The following is a 26,774-nucleotide window of genomic DNA, read 5'->3' on the forward strand; positions in this document are numbered from 1 at the left end:
CGCCGGCTTCCTCCTAAGTATCCAGCTTATTTCGCACTGGTTCAACAAGAACGAAAGGTAGGCTACATTACGTGCTTTGCAGAACACGGGTTTGCTGTCCGGTTTTTGAGTATTTGTGCTTAGAACCCGGAAATTGCTCCTAGCTGCTTGGAAAAAACAGATGCAAATTTCTGTTTCAGCTCAGTTACCATGTCTACTTCGCCTATGACAGCGACTTCGTTCCAATTTAACCTTAGTCGACTCAGCCAGTTTCATTCCAGCAGGCACGACCACTGCTTTCCTTCATCATCGACTATTATCACGGGAAGGATGCAAGTCTGCTTGTATTTTACTCGCATGTCGACCGAACCAAGAACTGGGACGACCTCGCCCGTGTATGTTTTTAACGGATAATTCAACGCCTTCAGGTGCGCCCAGTTCTGCTGATACATTGCCTTTGGCTTCACCGTCACTGAGGCGCCAGTGTCTATTTGCATAGTCACGTTGTGGCTCTCTACATCCACGATAACATAATACGCCGAGTTGTTGCTGGCGATAAGACAAATCTAGAAATCGTCCACCCAATGTAATTCGTTGCGTAGTTCGGTTCCCCGCCTGCACATCTCCTGAGATGACCTTGCATGCCACAGTTGTGGCACTTGTACCTGCGGTATCGACAGATTCTTTCCGAGTGTTTTTTTTTTCCACATTGGAAACATTCTATCGGTTCCGTCCCGACTCATCGCCTGCGGTTCTCTGTGACGAGGTGTTGTTGTTGGCCTGAGAGCTTGCCTATTTGCCTGTTTTCAGCTGTGAGGTCCGCCTGATGACCTGCTTCGTTGTACTTAATTTGTTGCGACTGCTTTGATGCCATTTCGCGGTTCAGAGCAATTTTGCAAGCCCCTTCAAAGGTCCGAACCCCGGCATCTGCCGCAAACAGCTCGCGCTGGGTGTCTGCGCACTGCAGCCCCGCTACGAGCCTGTCCTTCAAGGCTTGGTCAAGAAAATTACCGAATGCGCAACTTCTGGCTGAATTCTTCAGCTGGAGTATGAATTCTGCCACGCTTTCATGGTCAAACTGTACGCAGTGGTTGATTCTGCATCTTTCTGCTATGATGGCTTTCCGAGGGCTGTAATGGTTCTTCAGAACTGCTTTTGCCTCATCGTACGTTTTACTGGACGGCGCATAGGCTACGAGCAGGTTTTGCAGTATTTTGTACGATTTCGGTCCTACGACCATCAAGAATATGGCTAATTTCTTGCTGTTGGCTACTTCATTTGCCTCCACATACAACTTGAACCGTTCCACGTACGAGTCAAAACTTTCGGAAACAATTGATTCTTCCCACCTTTGATATGTTTGGCCATTTCCTCGAGGTTCCGCCGCCCTGGCCTGGTTGCCTGCCCTGCTTGTTGTCAGCAGCCGCCGCCGTCCTGGGAAACCACCTGCGTCGATCCCATCCTTGTCGCCATGTGTCGTGTACCGTGCGGAGGGGGATGCTCACAGGCGGGCAGTGTGACAAGCAAGTAGACCAGCAAGCTCAGGAACAGAGAATTCTTTATTTGGAACAGCGCATCTTCTTATACGCGCTGGCGGTTTCTTATCCGTTTCTGATAACCGACACTGAACGATGCCTCTCGGTACTATGACAGTCATGACTGGTCACAATGGCTCACTGTAGCGACAAGCATTGTGCCCCCTACCTGAGTGAAATGACATTCAACTTATGTCGTCCGGGGAAGTGATTTCAAGCTTAAACATTTCCTGGTGCAGTAAGCCTGTTGCTGCTCATTTAGTGCGAGCAGCCGCCTGCACCCGGTCACCTGCTGGTTATGATAGAAAAAGGAGTTGGCATCCTTAGTGTAACCAGTAATAAAACCTGTTTTGTATCATAGTTTCATTTCAGTATAGTTCATCCGGAAGAAAATTACTGTCAAACATAATGGCATGTTCTTTTTACCCAGTAATTTTCGATACCGCACGAACATAAACTGTACCATTATGGAGATTTTTTGTCCAGTCGCGACAGCCTCACTCTGTGACAGTGTCATTGGTGTCACATATGTTTCTTTAAGGCATGTTGCATGTGGGCTCCTTTGACCCTTTCTGATCATGTGTTGGGGCCCCTTCTGATGTGAAACTGTCAGTTTTGATCATATTTCAAAAAGTGCCCAAAAAATGCACGCGCTAGTGTTTTTCTTTGTGGTCATTGAAGGGGCTATTGTGAACTTTTTCAACTATTGATGAAAGCTCTTAGCAGCATCTGCATATGACTGCAGCAATTATCGGTACACTTCGAGAAATTCATACGCGCTTTTCGTTTGACAGCAACATTTTCATTGGGCACATTTTACAGAAAGAACTCATGCGAGTTTAATGACCCTGAAGGTGATTTCAGTGCTGAGGAGGAATGTGTTCTGCCTTAAGATGGCCAGCAAAGGTCTCTAAATGACATTATTGAAGAAGAAAGTGATAATTAAGACCCTAGCTAAAACTGTTCCTGTGATCACTACCCACAACACAATACTGGCTGGGCACTGTACTCTGCCAGAGCCTCAGAAATAAAGAACACTGTCAGATGCATTTACTATGCATTTGTTCACACGAGTGCCTTTCCTGTGTTTTGTCCAAAATGCATGGAATAGTTCCTGACTGGAATGACCGCTAAGGTTAAGCAAGTAATAGGACCATTAGGTTTGCCTAGTAAGGATTTTTTGATTTTTTTTTTTGCCTTATGTTTACAAGTCACCAAAATTGACTGCAAAGGTAAAATTAAAGGTGTTTCTTTGGTCAAATCTAAAGATGCAGTATGAAATATCATGAGAAAATAGAAAACACCACGAAGGTTTGTTGAGGTTATATAGTGTCCTAGGCTTTAAAGAAAAGGCACTTCAGCTGGACGACACAACGCTTCTCAAAATATTAATTTGGGAAGTAACCCACTTTCTGCTAACCTTGCAGCATGATAGACTCCGCTCCATTATTATAGTAGCGCGTGCACATTGGATAGGATCATTTGCTACCCAATTTTTGTCGGGCTACTCTGAGATTACAAGGCTTTTGGGGGAAATGTTGGCGTTTAACCAAAAGTCAATGCCCCGCCTGTGCCACAAATCCTCCTTTCGTTTTTCCATGCTATATGCATTCCATTTTCTGTGCACACAGCGCTTGTGAAGATGGAGGATGAAAATGCTGACTTTGTGCGTCAGCTAGCTCCAACTGTGTGCCACTTGGCAAAGTTGCAAGAACTCACGGTGTTGAGCAGTACCACTCTGTCATGGGAGCCACCGAGTGAGGCCCACTGGACACAGGCCATGGTGGACTCCAATGCGGACATCTATATTGAGACTGATGTGAGTGTTAAAATTTTTTTCATTTGATCTATTCGGTTGCTAAAAGGGTCTGTGGCACCAAATTTCCGAGCCTGAGTCATACATTGCTTGTTAAAACTGTACGTGTCCTACAGCAAGCTGGCAAAATGTGGGCCCATTCGGTGCAGTAGCATATTTGTAATGGTAGCTTTGAAATCCCCGCCTCAGCGAGGGCTCCAGGTGGGTAACAAGCAACAATCTTGAAGGCCATGCTTATGCTGGCCACATGCGTCGTAAGCAATTTCAGGAGCTGGAAATACGTCGAGCATGGGCCGTATTCTGTAACGCTTCGGTTTTCGAAGGATTCGGTTTGGCGGTGGCGTCACATTGGGGCGGTCCGTTGACGTAATGAAAACAAGTGAAAGGACAGAGACCAATTGGCGCGAAGGTTTCTTTTTGTGGCAGTGAACGTCACAAACCGAGTAAAAATATAGCAATTTACGAGCGCTTCTTGGTAAATAAAAATAATTTGTTCATGGTATTGATGAGGTTTACGTTTTTCATCATGAAACGTGTGTGAGTTGTACTGGCAGTGAGTGACTTAACGAATTTTGTTTACTTCGGTTGACCCATTTATGCCGCTAGGTGGGAGGGACGTCGTACGCTAACTTCGCGTTGCGGCCAAAATACACATCCAAGTTCCTCGCACAGTCGGAGCGCTGTCTCTTTTGAGAATCTGAATTGTCGCTGGAATCCCTCGTCTGTCATCTCAAAGGCGTCTTGTCGACGTCGAGGTTGTCGCTGTATATCACAGAGGCTAGCTAAAAGCACGATAACAGGCGCCACAGGCACCGCACACGCCGTCATTTTGCTCCGAGTGCCGCGATCTCGCCCGTGCACACGGCATGCACAGGCTCTGCACACGGCACACCGCACTTCGGATCAGACTGAAGCAGCGCGCGCGGCTTCGCTTCGTAGCAGACGACAAATTCGGTTTCCGCGTGATTGACATGTGCGTGACGTCATAAGAAAATGCGTTCGCGCCCTGAGGCGATGGCGTCACCCAGGCGGCGACCAATCGCTGCACGCAAACCGAATCCTTCGAAAACCGAAGCGTTACAGAATACGGCCCCATCTCTGCAGTCGGCCCAAGATATTGTTTCTGTTCGTGCTCTCAGGTTTGTGCCATTTCTTACCATGGAAGTGAAAAAATTGTGGGCACATTGCAACGGTGACAGCCTTGCTGCTCTATTTAGTGCCAGAGCATGCAGAAAAAGGAGAGTGTTTAGCAAGGTGCGCATGTGGTTTTGAAATGTTTGGAGCAGACTACGGCAGCGGAGGCCTCAGACTTCTTGACACACAAGGCATGCCAGAATGTTGGTTACTGCCGGTGGGAGGGGCTTAGAGGTAGCGATTTCAAATTGAAGGTTCAGATTAAAATGCGCACTGAGAGCTCAGTTTTTTTTCTGTGTTTTTAATGATATCAGCCCCTCTACTCTCAGTCGCAATCATAAAGTGAGAATAGTTAGATGAGCATGCCTTGGCCCTTTTAAAATACCGTTTTATGAGTTTCTCGATCGTTATTATCGTGACTGCAGTATAATGATGGCGATAAGCCTTTTTTTTTTGTCGAACCTTGGCTTGTTCAGCCATCGTAGCTATGGTCATTTCTTCATTGCTACAGAAGATAATTACATAGGAATTGTAATTGACTGTAAATGACTGAATGGGATGTTCCAGTATGCAATAACAACTCTCCCATTGGAAGTCTCGCTTTGAATTGAAGAATTACTAACTTATTTAAACTTGTTTAAGTAATCTTCTCTAATTATCCACATGATTAGTATATAAAATTTTCCAGCTAGAGGAAGAGAACCAACAGCCAAACACTGTAGGGCTCATAATTGTATATTATACCAGTTTTTTTTAATAGCTTGATTAACGTTATGTGGCTCAGAAGGGATTATAATATTGTAGCTGTCACCTGCAAGGAAGGTTGCTTGGAAAGGGCTTATTTGTATTGGTGAGCTCTGGTTCCGAGTAGTTTCTTCTAGTCTGATTTGTTTCAAGTCTGAAATATAAATTTTGAAATAACAAGCTTTTTTCCAAATAGAAAAGTACAGGAACCTGTCGGCACCTTCAAACAGTCCAGTTAAATAGCAGGACAAATTTCTTCATTTTGTGCCAATTTTTGAATCCATGTATGCATCAATATCTTTTTACCGATTGTATTTTGTGATAAATTGTAGCATATGCCCCCCTCACCCTATGCCACTTCGTAGGCCTGTGTGGTCTTTTTAAATAAATAATTAAATAAAAAAACAACCGAGGTTGATGTAATGAAAGTCAACAGTACAGCAGCTGTTATGTTTCAATGCAAAATGTATTTCGTAAGGGGGTAAAAAAGAATCCCGTCATTGTCAAAAGTCACTCGATTATTCTTACAGTCTGCAAAATGGGTGTTTGATGAGGCAGTGAATGATTTAAACAAACTGCTGGTTTGCACTACAGTTGAACCACGGTATAACAAACACGTATATATAACATAATGTGATATATAATGAAGTAAATCTAAAATGTTTGTTGCCAATATCAGCCTACTTATAATGATGTTTGGCTGTACTATGATGAATGATGTAGCAGGCGTCCTCAAGAGCTGTGACACCTGCCGTTGCTGCTGAACAGGCGTGATGTTGTTGTGTTGAACACAAGGTTACAATAGTTATTCCTAGCCACTGTAGCTGCACGACAATAAAAAATGCATAAAAGCTGGTGTGCTCTTATCTTGGTATCCATTATTGGGCAATTTCTAATGAAGGAACAAGAGCACTGGTGGTCATGGAAGAGCAGACTGAGATCAAAATGCCTGGGAGAACAAGATGATAGAAAGTGTCATTCAGCATTCCTATCCCGCAATACTTCCAAAAACTTGTGGACGGACCCATGTGGGTTTGACTCCTGTATTCCAGGAGGTGGTGCAAAAACATATGCGAAGAACCACTGGGTGGTAAAATTTCATCCAGAACACCCCAACTGTGGCATTTCTCCTGTAGCCTGTATGTTGCTTCGGGAACCTAATACTTTAATTTGTGAACTGAGAGCAGTGCAGTCCAAGCAGTTGCACAGCTCAAGGGAAAGGGTGTTATGAAAACCACATCATTTCTTTTGGCAGCTGGAGCTGCCATAAGCAGCTCTTGACATAGCAAATCTGTTACAGCGGGACCAATTTATGACTGTGTTTCCACTGCCCCGGTCTTTTCAAACTACTTGAAGCGGCCCACCCAGATGGGATCGCTATTGCAGTGCTCCTGTTTTTTGTCACGATTCACCACAAAAAAAAACACGTGTGCTTGAAATCGGTGGGGACATTCTCCCCTCTATTCCTTCAATGCCTGCCCAATGACACCAAAGCAGGAGATAACTTAAAGGACACTAGTTTCCCCGTACTAGTTGACCATAGCTTATGGGGCCCGATTAATACTGCTGACACACGGGCAAAAGTAAAGTCCTTTGCAGGAAACCCCTTTTGTAACTTCGTGGGACCCTTTGCAGAATGGAGTTGGGCCAGTGGCGCACCGACGGGGGGGGATTCGGGGGTTGTAACCCCCCCCTGAGGCCGACTTAACCCCCCCTTTTGTTTAACCACTTTTCTTTCCTTACGCATTTGAGTACTGCAACTAAGATGTAAGACGCGCAATCGTCTGCACACTCGCAAAAAGCGCATTTTTTGACAATTTCCCGTGAAGAAATCGAAATTAGTGCTGTTTAGATGGTATTGGCAAACTGTCAACCCCCCCCTGGCAGAGATCCTGGGTGCGCTACTGAGTTGGGCCGATGACACACTGCAGCGCACTAACTTCTTGAGGTGGCTCCTCAAATGAATGCCACAAAAAAAAGAAAGAAAAAGCGCGGCTTGTTAAGGTACGTCCGCACAAGCGACAAAAACGCGCGCGGTGAGCGATGCTGTCATGTGCGGCAAGATTCACGAAAAGCGGCAGCAACGCGCGCCAAACGCTCGAATAGGTGCAAGAACATGAGCATCAATCAGAAGCGAGCCGCGCAGTTGTGGCGCCACCTGTCGCACAAGCAAAGAATCATAATGTATGGGCTCTGAGATTGAACAGTGGTGCCGCGCGCACGCCGTAAAATCTCAGAGGCCATGTCCAGTCAATGTGGTCGTTTTATTTAAGCCTTCCCATACCACTGTCCAGATGTCGAGAAAGAAGTTGCATCACAATGGAAGCATTTTTGGAAACTGTACGCGCATATGCGTGCTTGTATGATAAATCCAACGTTGATTTTAAGGATAAGGAGCTGCGTGCTTTCACGAGAAGTCTCGGAAGGGAACGTGGCAAAACAGGACGTCGGGTGGTGTCATGTGACTGCCGCGTCCCGCAAAACGCAGGTCAGTGTGACCTTCGCAACGCATTTGTGCCGCGCGCGTCTTTGCTGCTAGTATGTACGTGCCTTTAAAGCAGCAAGAGAGAAAACATTTACAAGCTGTGCATGTAAATTACATTTAGTGATTGTAGAACCTAAAAACATTTTTCCCATTTTTGATGGCTTATAATGCGCATACAGTATAGACCACTTATAACATAACCGCTTATAGTGCAGGACCGGATATAGTGCGGTCTTTTCAGACTCCCGTTAATTTTCCCATAGCACTCCATGTATACACGTATCGCTTATAGTGCAGATGCGGGAAACAAAATACTGGTTACAGTGCGGCTGCCTGGGAGTACGGAAGTCCGCGGAGACGGCGAACGCTTCCCTCAAACGGGTGCCCCAAGGAGTGCTCGAGGAAGAAAGAGAGACGAAGTGGAGAAGGGCACGTGGTGCGAACAAACAGCCAGGGAGGCTGAAACCAGAATCTTGAGTGCGAGTCGTGAAATATCACGGCGCGGCATAGCGAGCGAGCACCACGAAACTGCCAACGCTCGCTTCACGATAACGGCAGTAAACGAAACTTCAGGGAGCGGGCGGCGCCGGCGCATCACGGGGAAGGGCGCACGCGGAGACCATGGAATGTGGGGAGGATGGCGGCAGGGAAGTGGATTTCGCCTCGACAACTCTGCCGCTTCGGTGGCTCCCCTCGCCCTCCCTCGTAGCTCCCTCGCTTTCGACTGTCACCGTGCACGCCCGGCGCCGTGCACGCGCCGTCTCTCCAACCGGCCCGGCGCCAGTTCGCCGAAGTTTCGTTTTCTGCCGTTATCGGGAAGCGGGCAGTTTCGTTGGCTGGCCTGGGACAGCGCCTCTGTAGCCACCGTAGCCGCTGCTTCCCTCTGCGCCATAGCCGCAGCGTCCAAGGAAGCATAAAGGAGAAGGGTTCACTGTCATTTTCTACACGTGGCTACGGTAGCGTGGCTGAGACGTCGGCATGTACACGCATGTTCCGGCGCAACGCTGAACCGGCGACCTTGCCATTTGAGAGAGGGTGAAATTTCCGCCTCGTTTTTTTTTTTTTTTTTTCTTCGTTCGCGTGCGACATTGAGGGGTCTCTCCTAAGCTTTTACTCTATGGCGGTGCCGGAGCAATGCCGGTCGGAGGCGCCGCCGCGTGATTTGGTTCGAATTAATGAGATTCGACTGTAAATTGAATGCAAACGTTCTAGCCGCATTCCTCGACTGTCGCATATGCGTGGCAGCTCGGTGCATACGTTTTGCATATGTGCGGGCCTTGAAAATTGTTGCTTTGGTTATACAGTAAAAGCTCGATGATACGATCACGGCTAATACGAATTTCCGGATGATACGAATTTTTCTGTGGTCCCGGCCGAGCCCCATTACTTTGCAACGTGCTAGAGAACGGTTGTTACGAATCGATTTTCAGCCTGCGTCGGTTGATACGAATTAACGCCGCCCCACCGACGGCCGCGAAAGAGAACAGCGCACAGTCACGCGCTTTTTCTCCTTCTCTTTTGGTGCGGAGGCACGGCGCCGGACAGCGCGGACTCCGCGACTGGGCGAGAAGAGTTTGAAGCGGTGGCGCTTCAAGAAATAAATGCTTTTTACGTACATGTGCCTGAGTGAGTTCACCTCTGACTCTTTAATTTAGCTACAGTCGAATCTCGTTAATTCGAACACGCTTACTTCGAACATACCGCGTACCGACAATGCTGTTAGCAGCGCCAAATAACAAAATAACACGGCGGCGCCTCCGACCGGCATTGCTCCGACACCGCCATAGAGCAAAAGCTCAGGAGAGACCCCTCAATGCCGCGCGCGAAGGAACAGGGAAAAAAAAAACCGTGGCGGAAATTTCCCCCTCTCTCAAATTGCAAGGTCGCCGTTTCTGCATCGCGCCGGAACAAGCGTGTACGTGCCGACTAGAGTGTTCTAGACAACCGTATTCTAGCACACACTAGCGCCGACGTCTCAGCCACGCGGATAAAATGGCAGTGAACCCTTCTCCTCTATTTTCTAGTCACATGTTGACCTTGCACGCTGCGGCAGCAGCGCAGAGGGAAGCAGCGGCGGAGGCACAGTCGGGCCAACGAAACTGCCAAGCGTGCAAACGCTCGCTTCCCGATAACGGCAGAAAACGAAACTAAGCTGGCGCCAGCACGGCGGCGGGCGCGCACGGAGATGTGGTGCGCACGGAGTCGAAGGTGAGAGAGCTACGAGGGAGTTGAGAGGAAGGGCGAGGGGAGCCACCGAAGCGGCGGAGTTGGCGCGGCCATATCCGCTTCCCTGCCGCCCTCCTCCCTCACCTTCGACGGTCTCCGCGCGCACCCGTGTGCCGGCGCCGCCCGCTCGCTCCCTGAAGCTTCGTTTTCTGTCGTTATCGGGAAGCGACCATTAGTCGGCGTGGGCAGTTTCGTGGCCCGCGCTTGCTATGCGCTTGCGCGCCGCGATATTTCACGACTCGCACCGTTCGTGCATCGTGCTATGGTGCACGAATACTTCAAAAATACGTCCTTTTAATTCGAACAAATTTTCGGGCCCCTTCGAGTTCGAATTATCGAGATTCGACAGTAGTTTTAATTGTGTTTCGATGATACGAATTTCGGCTAATACGAATATTTTTCGGGACCCCGTGAGATTCGTATCATCGAGCTTTTACTGTAGTCCGGTACCGCTTATAGTGTGGATATTCGCCACTCCGGTGACTTACGTTATAAGCGGTCTACACTGTATTTGGAATTCAACATGACGACGCTAGCGACATGGTGCGGGCGTTTAAGAGTATAGCTAGAGTCAATCCTCTTTTCGACAAATCGCATTACCGCTAAAGTTTAAAACATTTTCCAAGGTGAAACAAATACTTACCGGGCACCTTAGTTATGTAACAGGTTTTTTCCTATTGATGAGTTGTGCATGCTGTATGCGAGAGTACACCTTTCCGCTCGAAAAGTAGATGCCCGATCTTCTTTCCCGCAATGGAACTTTGCCAGGAGGGAGATACTCCTTTGTCGTGTGTCACTGCGCTTGATTGCCTTTCCAGTAGATGGAAAGGCAATCAGTGGCAGTGGCAGCAAGGCATTGCATAATTTGTCCGTGCTCTAGCAGCAACTGGTATAAAATGTTTCGGGACTGTGGCACCCCTGCATTTGATCGCTGGCTCCCATGCATTGTAAAGTGACAGAGCAGGCATTATAAACAGTATACAAAAGGCTACAGTCAGTAGCTCACTGCTGTGGCTTAACCCTTTAAGGTCAGAAGACGGGCTCAGCTCGTCAAGCGAAAACTTAAACAAAAAAACTAATTACCACACCAGCTTGTCCAGTGCTTTTTTAGTTTTTTGAGCAGGCCTGAAGGCAATTAGAGCTCACGTGTTGCTCTGCTCTTCCATATGGCATGCTTTAGTTTGTGCTTGTTGTAAATAACATCAAATGACGCAAGGTTCAAGAGTAAAGTTAGAAGCATAGACTCACTTGTGTGCAGTGAAGCTCACCTTCCTTGCAGTGTAAACATTTCTTTTTTTCTTAGTGAACTTCAGCTTTCTGACAAATATTTTCTGCGTGATCTAGCTTTATGTGATCATCAGACTCATTTTCAGGCAAAAATAAATGCCGTCTTTTTTGCAAGTTTGCAAATTCTTTTTCTTTTCTCATATTTTTAGCATCCCTAAAGGGTTAAGAGAAACTGAAAGCTTTAGCTTGGTACCAACCCCGATTTCTGTATCAAATATTTCGTGTTAAATGCAGAAATGCTCCCATTACACAACCACTGGATCGATTTGAATAAAATTTGTCGCATTCAAGAGAAAGGTAAATTCTAGCAACTGTAAGAAGGCATATTTTGATTTAGGAAACCGTACTTTATAAAAACATTGGCAGAAATTTACAAGTTTATAAAATTTAACCACAGAGTTTACAAATCTCTGCCTTGAAAACAGATATCATAGTTCTTTGAACTGCAAGACGTTAGATGAGCTAAAGCAGAGAAATGTGATATGTAAATTTACAGCTTATGTGAAATTTTTACAGTTCTTACAAGAGTTTTGCAAAAGTCATACAAAGTAGTGGTGCAATTTGGAGCAATGTGTAATACCACAATTTTGTCTGCTTTAGATGTCTCAATAGATGCACTTGACAGATGTGTGATATTGTTATTTAGTATTACTGAGTTGGTACTTGAGTTTTCTTTTTTATTTTTCAACAATGCTTAAGAAAAAACTGATGGCCAAATTAAAAATTTGCTTCCTGCAGCCACTGCATTTTGCCTTTTACTTTTATATGCAACAAACACCATCAAAATTGGTGCAGTGAATGCTGAACAAAATTCCTTCTTTGTACCCATGTATTTAGATAGGAGCTCTCATAAGGTAAAGTACTACAAGTTTCCTCTTCACCCATTAACCCCCAAGCCCGAGCTGTACTCATCCTGTCAAATTGTACCAATAATGCCGAGGATGAGTCCTACTTGTCCGTGCCACAATTTTAATTGGTTTAATCACCGTGAACAAGCCGTGCATGTCTGTTCATCCCACTGCCTACTGCTGAGATTGGGCACTCATGCTTATTATTTTTCAATAAAACTTTTTTTTTGCTGTCATGTTTTGAGCGAAGGCAGTAGAACCTTGTTGATATGATCCCTTTACGCGTGATTTCCCGGCTACAATGTTCGCGATCGAGAACACAAATAAATGGCCCAATGCAGTTACACATCTTTTTTATTGGTTCAAATGTTCCCGGAGAACATAATCTTTCGGCACTAACGTTCAGTACATCACCAAACTGTGACCGTATGATATGTTTTCTGTCTGAAGCATTTTTTTTTTCGGTGAGCATATGTACATGTTAAAACTTTGAGGAAGTAAAAGAAAGTTTAGCAAGTCTTTGCAGTTTTCCAGGAAAACAATGCGGAAGTGAAAAAGGGTTAAGTGGGGCAGCTAGCAGGTATAATAAAAATAAACATCAGTAAAACTATGGTGGTGACAAGGGCAATGTGTGACCTCTTTTGGGTGCAGAGAGCAGCAGTTCAGGCGGCGGTGCAGCAGCGCCTCAAGCAGCTCCTCTACAGGCTCAACTCCTTGGAACAGCGCCAGTCGCACCCGAGATACAGGTTCCAGAACTCTACTGCAGAGCAGGCCCGACACACAGAGCAGGTGAGCCCTCGGGTGCTGTTCCCTGAGTGTCAGATGGTACGAGCCAGTTCACGGCTCTACAGCAGAAACTCGGAACCTCCTTAGGAGAATTGTGCCTTACACCAAACATTTATTTTTTTTATCTTTATTCTTCGAGGTATGGTGCTGAAAGCGTCTACAGTCAAGCCCTCTTGCAACGATTCTGGTTTTAACAATATATCGGATATAACAATGAGCAGCCGATGTACCACCAACTTTTGCATTTGTTCTGTGGTGAAATAAACCTTTTACTACAATGCTCCCATGCCGTGTTATTGGTTAGCGTGGGCATGTTGCAGATCAGCACGAAATGTGCGCACACATCAGGTCGCAAGTGCTTGGATATGACCAGCAGCCATTTACGTCCATCCTCCTGGTAGTTGCGGCGGTATAAAAGTGCGTAGCATATTGCAAAATGCATGGCTTGGCGACGAAGGACATTGGGTTGGCTAGCAGATGAAGAGGCGCAGAGAACTTTAAAGAGGGATGCGATCCATGGGTCCTTGCGCTGTTCCGAAGGCATGTCGGTGATGGTGAGAGCACCCAGGGAAAAGTAGACCCCGGAAGGGGGCCCTGCGTCAGATTTCACGGGTGAACGAGAGAGTGTACCTGCGTCGGAATGCTTGTGCCCGGATCGGTAAACGACGCAAATATCGAATTCTTGAATACGAAAAACCCATCGACCGAGACGACCAGAGGGATCTTTGAGGGAAGCCAGCCAGCAGAGTGCATGATGGTCAGTTACAACATCGAGAGGTCTACCGTACAAATAGGGGCGAAATTTTCCTAACACCCATACAATCGCGAGGCACTCTTTTCCGGTGACCGAATAATTCGCTCCAGCCTTTTTTGAGGGGTTGAGGGCGCGACTTGCATAGGCCACAACATACTCAGGGAAGCCGGGCTTGCGTTGCTCGAGAACTGCACCAAGACCGATACCACTGGCGTCAGTATGTATTTTGGTTGGCGCAGCAGGCTCATAATGGAGTAGCACGGGGGCCGAAGTAAGTAGGCGGCGCAGTGTCGCAAATGCGTCGTCGCAGGCCAGTGTCCAGTGGGAAAGGTCGCTGGGGCCGGTGAGGAGCTTCGTAAGCAGTGCTATGATTTAGGCGAAATTTCGGATGAAGCGATAAAAATAGGAGGCCAAGCCAATAAAGCTTCGAAGTTCTTTGATGGTAGAAGGCTTCGGAAACTTGGCAACAGCAATTAGTTTGTCCGGGTCAGGGAGAATTCCATCTTTGGAGATGGCATGGCCGAGGGTGGTGAGCCGGCAAGCCCCAAAGTGAAGGGTTGCGTTTGGAAGGCAGCGTAGAATTCTGCGTAAACGAGCGGAGATGTGTGGCGATTTCTGTCTCGCCAGCACTACCACCACCAGCGCATAGGCGAAAGAGAACGGCGGCGTGTTGAGGGTGACCGACGAGAAACAAAAGGTTGGGCATCGGGAGTGGGCTGGGGATCATGGGCGTATGCTTCAGGCTCTCGTTCTCGCTGCATGCAATAGGGCGGTCGGAAGGAGTAGTCAGGACATCTCGGTGTACCCGTGGTCGCCGCGAAGCGTCGGCGACAGAAGCGCGCAACATGACCCGGGATTCCGCAAGCGTAGCACATCAGGCGGTTGTCTGCAGTGCGCCAAGGATTTGCATACTGTGGCAGCGCCCTGAAAAGCGGCGTAGCTGGCGGTCGAATTGGTTGTTGAGGAGTCGGTACGGGCAGAGGAGGTGGCTTATTGACGGCATTCGCATACATCAGAGGCGCGGCGACAGGAGTCGGCGGAGCAGCAGACAGCACCGAAAATGATAGCGGCGCGGTGACAGCAGTCGGCTGACAGGCAGACGGCAATGCCTCGGTGACCTGCTCCTGTACCACCTGTTGGATGGTTGGAGTCAGACAGGGCAGGGCGTAGGCACTTGCGCGGTTGGAAAAAAGTAAAGCTCTCGAGCGACTTCCTCATGCACAAGCTCTTTAATCTGTGGGGCCGCCGTCGATGGTCAACGCAGCGAGGGAATCTTCTGTTGACATCAAACTTCTAATAGCTAGGACGTGCTGCTTACGTAGTTTGTCGAAGCTCTGGCACAAGCTCACGAATTCAGACACGGTGCGTGGGTCCTTGGCCTGCAACATCTGAAAGGCGTTGTCGTCTATGATGTGCTTTATCCTGTACTAGAAGAGAAACTTAGGCGAGTTGGTGGGAATTCATGTTTAGGAAAAAAATGTGGTTGATCCCTCTTATATAGGAATCGGTATAGAACACGAAAGTGAAACGTGTCTTCACAGAAGTAGTGTAATGTTTATTGCACATTGATATATAATGTCTATTGGTGTTTTGTGGCTAAAGCGCCCTTAGGCGTTGATGCACCCACGCTGACGCCTGGTGGCACGTCTCCTCCATCACGACTACCAACGTCGATGACCATGAGCAACCGTCGTGCATATGGAAGCTGCACTACGCTGCACACGCTAGCACAACGCGAAAGACGAAGCACGTAACTGACACACTAATACAACGCGCAAGACAAAGCACGTAACTGAATCGTCACCGAGTCAAATCAGCGCGTACAGCGCGTCGTAATTGCAGCCTCTGCGATCAACTTCAGAAACATTTTCAGAGCTAATTGCGGAGGCCACGCTCCGCTGTGCTGAGTACGGTGAACGCCACCTAGGTGGCGTTGGTAGTGCTTCTTGATGCCAGCGTCCCTTCGAATGCTGGCATCGAGGCGTCGTAGTGCTGAGACCACCGAAGCGTTCACTGTCGGTGCGCGTTAGTGTCATAATGCAGTACTTCTCTTTTCTGCTCGTAGGCGGCGGCACCGCCCCGAGCAAGAGCGCGGGTACACGGAGGAGTGTTAGATATATAAGGCGCGTCTGTGTAGCTCTCTGCAAATGCGTTTGTGGCGCAATGGGTTAAACGCTCGGCGATCTATCGTCGCGGACCGAGAGGTCGTGGGTTCGATTTCCAAATTTTGCATGTTTGTGGAACTTTTTCTTCTGGTTTCTTTCTTTGTATTATGTTCTATGATGTATTTCCGTGACGGAAATACGTCAGTGAAGTCTTGGTGGACCCCGGCATAAAACACTTTCGTGTTAAAAATAACAGCTCTCGGTAAACAAAGACACAAGGAAGAAACACGACACTGGCACTGACTCGCAACTGAATTATATTTCAAGGAAAATTCACATTTATACACCATGGTCGACAGGGCAACGAAAAGCGATTGTACACACGTGGCAGTAACCGTTCTGGTGACGTGATAGGGCGAAAAACAAATCAAAAGATCCTGCGCGGAATGAGAAAAGACCGGTTGTGGTGCCATATTTGCACAAGTTTTCGCATTGCTTGAAGAACATGGCTAGTAGGTATGGGGTGCGTGTGGTCTTGTCCGCCCCCAACAAACTGGTCACGATAGGTTCCCGTTTGCATAAAAAATTGTCGGGCCATGGTAGAGAATGTAGTTTTTGTTCTGAGAAGTTAAGAAATATATACGTGCGATGCAGATCTGCTATCCTGTACATTTTACCACTGTCATGCGGGAAGGTTTATGTGGGCCAGACCGGCCAATGTGTGAACATCAGATTAACGGAGCACTTGTCATTATTAAAAAGTACGGGGGGTTTGCACTTGCAGGCTCATTGTAGAGTGTGTGTGCTGACCGATAGAAAGAAATACAGATTGTTTGTTCTGGCATAAAGATCAAACTACTAGGGAGCTTATAGAAGCCTATCATATCAATAGGGAAGGGGAAAGATGTATTAGTGAGCCGTCTGTTGCTCTTAGTAATAAAGAGTAAGATTTTTGCGAGTCAGTTTTTCATGGTAGCTCGAGTTTGACAAAGATAGTCTTCTGTTGTTTTTTTTGTTTTTGTTTTTTTTTAATTTGTTTTGATGATGCTGTGGTTTATGCCTCGTGTGGTTCGACACGTCACTTGAACGGTTACTGCCGCGCATGTACAATCACTTTTCGTCGCCCTGTCGGCCATGGTGTATAAATGTGAATTTTCCTTGAAATAAGATTCAGTTGTGAGTCAGCGCCAGTGTCGTGTATCTTCTTTGGCTCTTTGTCTACCGAGCACTGTTATTTTTTTCCTAAACATGAAACGTGCTTTATCCTGTCTTGCTCAATCGTAGAAAAATTCATGTGCTTGCACAAGTCATTGACGTCTTCAATATAGCTTGTGAAGTTCTCGCCCTGCTGCTGCGCACGCCCGTGTAGACGTTGTTCAGCACGAAGATTGCGCACTGCGGGGTGACAGAACACTTCTGCGAAGCTCGTCTTGAAAGTAGTCCAAGTGGCGAAGTAAGACTCATGGTTACGAAACCAGAGGTTTGCGACGTTTGCTAGGTAGAACAGGACGTTGCGTAGTTTCGTAGCGACATCCCACTTGTTGTGCGCACTCACCCTTTCAAATGACGATAGCCAATCTTCAACGTCATGGTCATTGGTGCCGCTAAAAGCGGGATCGCGGTGCACAGCACGCTTGACACGATGACCGACGGAGATTGGGCCGCGCCTTGCTGGGTGGCGTCATCAGGCATTGTCGGAGTGGCGGTGGGCAACGTCTGGCTTTGGAGTTCCAGGGGCGCTATAACGAAAAATGATTTCAAACTGTTTTGATTCCAATTTCTGCAATCAGCCTCCACGATTGGTCAAAACATTTTCGGACCACTCCCAACTTTACCTGTTTGTCACGCGACGTCACGAAAACCGCGATAGCTCCCCATCTGATATAACATGTACACACTGATTATGCATGATTAAACTGTACAAAAGAAAAATAATCATTCCTGATTTGATGCCTTTTCACCATTAGCCCTCTGCTATTATTCCAATGTTTTCTGGCTACGCCCACTTCACCTGTCTGTCACGCGACCTCACGAAACCGCGAAAACTTACCACGTCAAAGTGACATGTACGCGAAAAAAATGCATTAATATGCCGAACAAAACTGTAAATTTTTCTGAATAGTCACAGAATGCCGCGTTTCGAAGGGAATAGAAGATGGCTGCCCGCCGATCGCTCAGGCCCGCGCTACTCGCACCTGCCGGTGAGCATGTATTTATTTGCGCACGATAAACCTTTTTGTGTGGCAGTAAAACGTTATCAAGCCCTTTTGGCATGCATACGACATCGTTTTGCCAAATCTTCCTTGCTGAGGATCCATTTTAGCGGCATTCTTATCCTTCCATTGCACGCCGCCGCGATTTTCGATCAGCCACGGCAAGCAAAGGAAGGCGAAGCGGACCAATCGGAGAATCCGGCACCACCCTCTTCATGCGGTTATCTATTTTCATTGTGCTGGCTCAGCCCCATCGAAACCCTCTCCACTAGAGCGTGCTCCTCGCCTCTTGTCAGCCAATTAGATAAGAAAAACGGCTGAGTGTAGACAGTATTATTGGTTTTGAAAGCAAACAAAGGTGGCCTCCTATAAACGACGAGAGTGTTTGATTGGGTTGTTCAGACAACACTGCGGGTCACTGCCTGATGCTTGTGTCGGTGGTTAGGTAAATTTGACGTCAGGAGTTTGGGATCAAAACAGTTTGGAATCATTTTACGTTATAGCGCCCCAGGTTTGAAGAGGGTACCCCGCACCTCCGCCACTTTGACAAGGGGATTTACTGATGGCAAGCGGCAGGCGAAAAACCAGCACAGTCACAAGAGAGCAACAGTCTCGGCGCCAACAACTCATGATCTGCGCTCACGCCCTGCATCTATGAGAGCGCCCCACTACTGCTTGCTCCCTTTTCTTCATTACAATAGAGACAAACATACACATACCTACATACATGTCTACATGGATGGATTGTCTCCAGAACGTGCGTGAAGTACCCTAAGAATGTTAACGCATTGAATGTTATTAAAAATAAAAAAAAGATGCAAACTGCCGCACCCGTCTGACATCTTCATCACACCCTCCTTGGTGCCGTGCACACCGCTTGGCATGCCTGTGTTGCTGTGCATCGCCGGCCTCGCGTGCCTCTCTCCTGTCACCTTTCCACTCCTCTGAAACACATGTCGACTGGGCCGAAGTCGGAAGGGTGGAAGGGAGACGGGAGAGAGGCATGGGTCCCTTCGAAAATGGTTATTGTGCAAATATACTTTTATTTAGCAAAAAAAACTAATAATTCGATTACTTCGTTTCGCATTTTGCACAAAGCCTAATCTGGTCAAAAGTTGAATATTTCCTCAACTTGTGCAAAATGTTGCAACAATTTAAGCGCCTTTAGTATTGTTTGCGGAATATTTCAGTCCGGGAAGCAAAAGAAGAAAGTCATTCACGTTTTTCCTCTGAGTGATAATCTTTGCTTTGCTTGAACTTGCCTTTTCTGTTTTATTGCAGATTGCCGACATGAAGAAAGAAATCAAAAGGCTGCAGGAACCTTAACATTCCACCGACGCAGCTGTCCTTCTGTGTGTTCATGAAGCCCAAGGATGGCAAGGCGGACAATCCTTACGGATAAATGTGATCCCGGTGCTTTGTTCACCTAAGTGTGTCCCCATAAACATAAGTGCTCCTTTGCCTTCTTTCGCAACAACCATGTGATCTCATAAGGTGGCTGTTTAATTAAATAAGGTCAGTTTTCCCCAGAAGAGGGGAACAAGCTCTGCAGGGAGTGTTCAACATAATATACTGTTTGTGTATGATGATGGTCATGAAAAAAAAATGATTCAGCAAATCTGCCAGTTATAACTAGGCTTCTTATATCCAGGAGTGTATTTTCAGCAAACATTGCCAGACATTACTTGTTGTTCTTGTCTGCTTTCGAAAATCTTTGTTTGAATGTAGTGCTCTCTGAAAAGATCAAAAGGTAGTGATTATTGGCAAAAAAAAAAGTCGAAAAGAGGCACCCAGTTTGTGGTCCTGATTTCATTGCTTGAAGACTCTGTTACCAGCAAAATAATATGGAACAGTTGTGCAAAATGAAGGGAATAGGTAGGGCTTTTCATTGCATTTTTGTTGCAGAACTTATACAAACAAAAACGAGGAAGCATGTACATTAGCAGAGCAGATGGAGCTTTAATCATCGTTGCAAATAAATTAATCAGACACGGCCAAATTCGTGCCTCTTAAATCACAGAAACCCAACGGACATTTTCATGTTTACCGTATTTACACGATTGTAAGTCGACTCGAATGTAGGTCGACCCCCCCCCAAATGTGCATGTCTCAAAAAAAAAATTGGGGATGGGGGGGGGGGGGGGAAACCACGCGAGTGGGAAATTTATTGATGGGGTTGCAAAGACTACTCATCATCACTAGAGTTGACCTCACTGGTACTGCTGCCGTCATAGCTGCTGCGGTCCCACAGCACGTCGTCATCAAAAGTTAGTCCACACTTCGCAAACGACCGCACCACGACATCGCGCGGTACAGCTCCCACGCAGAGGACCCACCCACCCACACACAGTAGCCAGAGAGGCCAAATTTTCTCGCACTGAAGCCGCCACTGCCGCACCACACGTTCACTGACTCCAGACTTGCGTCCCGCTGCGCAGTTGTTAGTTTCCTCAACATGGAGGATAGCAGCCCGTTTGAACGCTGCCGAGAACAAGCGCCGAAAGTTCTTGGCACTCATGACAGGCGCGACGATTCAGTACAACAGCAGAAGTGACAGATGCGCGCGGCCGTCGAAAACAATCTTATCTCAACAAAAAGCTCTTCCGCCAACTACTAATACCCCCCAAACGACGGCTCTTCCACCAACTACCAATACCCCCCAGCGGCGGCTCTTCCGCCAGCTACCAATACCCCCCAAACGGCGGCTCTTCCGCCATCTTCCAATACCCCCTAAACGGCGACTCTTCCATGATCGATGCTCCCACAAGAGCCGTGCGCTTGTGGTGCGCGCAATCAAAATGTATGCAATACAGTAAATTATTACGCTACGCTTCTACCGTAACCATAAAAACGTAGGTGTAAAGTTGTAACCACGCCGTAGCGCCCCTGATTTCTTGTTTCTCTTGCTGTTACTAGCGGTACACGGTTCGGTTTCGATTCTAAGTCGACCCCCCAACATTGGATTGCCAAATTTGAAAAAATGGGTCGACCTACAATCGTGTAAATACGGTATGTTGTGGATTGTGTTAATGATAAACCACAGGCTGTATCATTTACGGTAGTTTCAGCGCTTGAAATCACAACGATGAAGTTTTTTTTAAACATGTTTATTGGTATTTACAGTCTGATGGAAGAAAATGAAAATTCATGTAGTCTCACTAGTAAACTTGGAACTGTTTGAATGAATGAACCCATTCTGGTCCAGTGATTCCTGTAAGAATCGTATTACCACACTAAGAATAGCCAACACGGAAAAGAACAAAAGCCGGAACTAACTTGAGAAATCTTAGTGCCAGCAACCCTAATTACATTCAAGCCCCATTGATGTTTTTCAAGGGCGCGCAGAAAAAAATGTAACAGCCAGGAAAACGGCAACAGTGAGGAGGGCTCCTAAATGAATGAGGCTAGTATCAACTTGAAGCTGTGTATTTCTTCACACTTTCCTTTCAACGCCTAAAAAATTGAGAACTAAGCCTGTTTCCTTTGTTCATTTGTCAACACCTGGTATTTCTCGAGCACTTGGACGGCCGTGTTGCTGTCCGTGTCACATTGAGGGGCAACATACCTCCACAGGAAGTCCAGAGCCCATGCTGTCTCCAGAGTCTGAATCTGCAAGATCCTCTTGTAGGCGCATTTGTCATTACCATCACTGGTATGGGCATTGTCAATAACAACGGAGCCTGCCGCAATCTCAGCCATGCTATAGTGCTCTGACGTCACGACATCATCCACGGAGATGTAGTCGTCGTACGTAACTCCGATGGCACCCAACACACCCATTGCCTCATTGAGGATGTCACAGTCGGTAGTGGCTTCTGCTGATTTTTCAGGCTCTTCTGCTTTACTGCAGTTGTTTCTATGGCCCTGTCCACATAAAAGCCACACCTCGTGAAGTAGTGCTGTACATTATATGCACTGAGCGCACTCAGTGCTGTGGCGTTGCCAGACCCAGTCAGCAATGAACTTTTTCAATAACAGCATTAGTTCATTGTGTAATTCTAAAATTGAAGCTAGTCAGTTTGTATTCATACCCCATTGGGTGAAAGCTTCACAACAAACAGCAATTTCTAGAAATATGCACTCAAGATGCATAGCTATTTGAGTTAAAATTGTTTTACACTGCAATTTCCCAGTGCGAAACAATTTGAACAGGAACACTAGTGCAGTATTTTACCACAGATTTTCTGTATGAAACTGATGTTTTAAGCTGGTACTAGTACTAGCAAATGTGCTCGAGCTTTTTGTAGTGACAGCCTTGAACTTTACGATTACAACATGCCTGTTCATGTTTTTATTCAGTGAATTTTCATTCAGTAATCTATCAATGATTATCACATGGACCCTGACATCCACCACCAAAAATTATATGATGTGGGCTGACATTATGCACTCTCAGTATATGATGCAGCCTAAACCTATAAAGGCATTGTTACAACTAATAATTGTTATAAGTGTGGTTACTATAACTGTATTGCACTGTACTAGATATTTTATCAGTGTTGCTATTATACCTAACTGTACTGCACTATACTAGATGTTTATGTTGCTTTCTTTTGGCCAAAGGCAGTTGAATTTCTTTGCTGGAGTACTTGTAGAGAAGAGTGCTTAGTCATGGTGTAATGCTTTTGCTTGCAGAATTGTCCAATGCTCAAGCTTGATGGTAAGGCATATTTAGGAAACCATAGTGCATGGAGACACAGATGGGGAAAAAAAGGTCATGCATGCACACTACCTGCAAAAGTATCTTTTCTTTATTCTTCCCCAACCAATATTTATACTCCACAACCTTGCTGAGGGGGTGATTTACATATCACATGGCAACAAGTGATTTCTCCACACAGGTTGTTGAAAAACGTTTGGTGGTAGTTGGCGCTCGTGTATCATCTTCTGTCTGTCCATGTGGCCATTGTCTGTGGTTTTATGAATAATAGTATAATTGTTTTGTGTTTTAAAGTAACCCTGAATGTCATATTGAAATCTTTGGGCAACTTGTAAGAAATGTTGCTATAAAAAGGAAAGGATGTTTCCAAGGCACTACTGATGACCAACCTCTTTGGGGCCAGTGTGTTTCCACCGGCCATCTTTTGCTCATGGCTTTGGAGGTGCCCAGGGGGATGTGCTTTCTGCCACATAAGCCTCGATGTGAGCCTTTAGTGTCACTGCTTGCTTCGCTGGCAACATGGTTGTTGCACTCTTGTTAAAATCTTATTTGCAAATGGTTCGGGAGGTGCCACTAAACAGGAGGTCTACTGTATTTCACCATAGTTGGTGCAGTGTCTGTGCATACAGGGTGTGCCACACAACTTCAGCCATGGTTTTAATATATGTTGGTGCAATTATGCTACCTTTCAAATTAAAGTATGTTGCTGATGACTCTATGGGAGCAAGTACATTCTGCATCAGCTGCAGGCTTATTGGCTGATCCAGAAAGCAAGCTGCAATGATCAGGCAGCCTAATACTAAGATTGTATTATGGTATTACGGGACAAAGCTGTCTAGGAATTATGCGTTGACTGCCGTAAATGGCTCAGGCTTGGTTACACTCTAACGTTGCTTAGGTTTTCACGCTTCATTTCAGCTGTTTGCACGCGACAGCTTCTGAAGACATCCACTTGTGCCGAAGCACCTCTTGAACCGAGACTAAAGAGCGCCAAAGCTGGTCACGTGGTGCACTCTGTAGCTGCAATCTATGCAAAAAAAATAGCAACTCCCTTCTCCAATATGCACAGTTGAGCAGTGGGTTGTGTCGACCTTCTACAGTCTGCAACATCTGCAGAGAACCTTCCCTTTCTTGTATCTTTGACTTTCCCTCTTCCTCTAACAGGCAGCATCAGTCGCCATTGAGCACATAGAAGTGACACTCACCAGCTAAAGCGCATGCATACACTCTCCGGGACCCCAGAGATTTGGTGAAATGCCCCATTCAATTCTTATTAACACTATGAATATTTTTCTTAGGGAATTGCAATATGAAAACCTAAATTATCAGATAGGATTACAAGAACAGTTAGCACGACAGTCATTCAAAGTCAATGCTTTACTTCAGCCAGCCATAATTGGTGTTAATTTTATACAACAAAAAGCGATGGCATGAAGTCATATGCAGTGTATACTGTATAGACTCGTGTAAGGTGTACGGTTTTCTTTTTTGCAATTTTGACGAGGTGCAGCCCTTTCACAGGACCGAACCTTTTGGTCAAACTGGTGCGGGTGCAGCCAGTGACTTGTGCACACCCTGGCTCTAGCCATCTATTAGTGGCACACGGAAGTGCACACCGCACGAAAGTTTGCCGATGTGCGCACGGAATTGGAGCACCAAACACGATTGCTTCTTCGTTGGAAATTTTTCCCCCCCACATTTTGGGCTGCTAAGTTGCGGGTGTGGCCCTTACATGGGTGCGTCCCTTACACAAGTCTATACTGCACTAGTAGAAACCGATTGCCACCGTGAATGCCGCAGCGAGCATCTGCGTCGCTGCCTGTTCATTTTCGCAGCGGCAACATGCCAGGTTGTATGTCTTGAGAGCACTGCGGTCATGTCATTGTCATGGCATAGTCATGTTCTTGCTTTTCCATATCTCGTACACTTTTTTAATGCAAAAATGTAACGCAATAGATGGGAACTTATCAAACCTCATCACATGTTTGCAAGAAAATTCTATGGCTTTCTAATTGGAACTTTTCCACTAGATTCGGGAGCTGTGATGTTGGTTGATTAATCTTGCCTCATTAGATACTGTGATTAGTCCCATGGAGTCATTGGCAGAATTCTTTAAACAGTGTCTTTGATTAGTACAGAGACAGCTTTTGTAAGTACAAGCTGCCCACATGTACTTTTTGTCAAACGCACACATTGTTTGTGTATGCAAACGTACCAAATGTTGTAAGAACCTGTGATATGTACGTTATTGTTAAATGTTCAAGATTAAGATTGTTAATTGCTCTCAGATATGTCCATTTGAATGTTTGTAGTTCATTGGTTGTGGACAGCAGAATGCGATAACGGCGTTCTAGTGAAGCTCTGTCCACCTCTGTGATGTTAAAGAGACTAAAGAGAAACACTAAATCTGTGTGACATCACATATTTCAAAGTATCGTCTGGTACTTGGGTCTTAGCTTAGCAAAAGCTCTTGAAACTTGCTAAGGCAATTTTTCGGCTCTTTTAGAATACGATCTAGGTTCTTCTTTACTACTGAAAAATTAACTAGGCAGGCTGCGTCAAGATCCATGACATCACGACGAGCTGATGCGGGAACTTCAAGGAGGTGGCCCCACCCGTCTCTGCGTTTTTTGTGACTTGCTGAGCCTCCTTACTGTAAGAGTTTCTTTTTTGTAATTTTAGGAGGGTAATTTGCTGATACAGCTGAAATTATTTTTAAGTGAGGAAATACATTTACTGATAGCACTTATTGCGCTCTCGGTAATTTGTGCCACTTGTGTTATCACAGACTTCTCGCAGCAGTTTTGTGAAATGTCCACTAGAGGCTTTCTTGCACGGTTATAAGGGGGCATACTGGCTGTATGATGTTTTCTTTTGTTTTGTAATTAATTTGCAACGTGGCATTATAAAATTTGCCATGAGGCACAGTGAAATTATTTCAAATTGTTTATGCCACACCTTAAGTATGGTGTTAGGTGAGCTGTAAACAAGGCATGTGACTGCATATAACAAAATACACTCTCTGCTTTTTTTATTATTATTAATAGAAAATTCGACACCATTTGTAGGCCCCACAAAGCACCGGGAAAGCATCTCCAGGATGCAGAAATGACAGAGTGGCATCGTGTTGATGTTCCATTTGTTTAGCAAATTTTCAGGTTCTTGGTTCAGCGCCCCCCTTATACAAAGATGGTGGACTCACTTACCGACCCATGAAGGGGACTCCTTGGTCTACCGCCAAGTCCTCAAAGCTATAAAAAAACCCTGGACTGGAACATTTCATTAAAGGAGCACAAAACAAGGCAGAGGTTGATAGGAAGGTGGAGGCTTGAAGTGATTAACACTGGTAGCACAAGGAATGTCGCTGAAGCCAACGTATCGACAAGTGGACTTGTCTTGGTCATGACAGCCCTCAGGAAGACGAAGTCTCCTTGTTGAAACGTTGGCTTCAGCAACATTCCTTAATTGTTCTGCCATTGTTAATTACTTCATTAAAGGAGTAGTGTTACATGGTATTTTCAAAGTTGTAGACATGCTTCTACCACGTAAAAGGATTGCAGTTGGCAAGTATGAAGGTTGTGAAAGATACTTTAGTTTGATAATGAGGTTGGTCCAAATCAGATTCTCAAAATGCCAGACCTGGTGTCATTGACATCATCTTGGCATCTAGAGACAGCAAATTTGGCTGACCTCATGTATCTATAGGGCTAGGTGTGATATGGTGTTGCTCATTAAAAAAAATTTTAAAGTGCTGGACATGTGTTTTCTGACTGGGTTTGCGTATGGGAGCCACAGCGATCACACGGACTGAGCAAGCCAGTGCATCGTGATGTAATGACACAGCCACCTTGTGCGTATTGAAACCAAGCCTAGTTCGTAGAAACAAGTGTTATGGTAAATTAATTAGGCTGCTCTGGCACTTGCCAGGATTTTTTTTAAGTTTAGAGGGTTTAGACCATAATTTGGTTCTGTGTACATGAGAAATGTTTGCCACATACTATCTGCAAGAAATGTTGGGGAGAAAAAAAAATTATTGCAAAATATTGGCCAAAGTCCTGATTTTTGTTTTCTCCCTATCTGGGCAGAGCACAGTTTTAAACTTTTGGCAGCCTTCTGCCATGAAAGTCATTGAAATTTGAGGCAAATATCTTTCCCTCAGGCTGCAGTAGAAATTCAAAAATTCACGAGCAGCGCTTAAGTTT

The 26,774-nt window shown here is 46.0% G+C and overlaps 1 protein-coding gene across 3 annotated transcripts in view; it reads left to right on the top strand.

Moving 5' to 3' along the window:
- Nucleotides 1–26,317, top strand: part of LOC119437625 (valine--tRNA ligase, mitochondrial-like) — a 201,138-nt gene extending 174,821 nt beyond the window's left edge. For all 3 annotated transcript variants that reach the window (XM_037704619.2, XM_049660745.1, XM_049660746.1), the window contains 3 exons: nt 3,146–3,333; nt 12,706–12,843; nt 19,194–26,317. In XM_037704619.2, coding sequence (XP_037560547.1) covers nt 3,146–3,333; nt 12,706–12,843; nt 19,194–19,238 — 371 coding nt within the window. In that variant the 3' untranslated portion in view covers nt 19,239–26,317. The remainder of the gene's footprint in view (nt 1–3,145; nt 3,334–12,705; nt 12,844–19,193) is intronic.
- Nucleotides 26,318–26,774: the final 457 nt, after the last annotated feature.

This window comes from Dermacentor silvarum, chromosome 1 (assembly GCF_013339745.2).
Source record: "Dermacentor silvarum isolate Dsil-2018 chromosome 1, BIME_Dsil_1.4, whole genome shotgun sequence".
NCBI lineage: Eukaryota > Metazoa > Arthropoda > Arachnida > Ixodida > Ixodidae > Dermacentor > Dermacentor silvarum.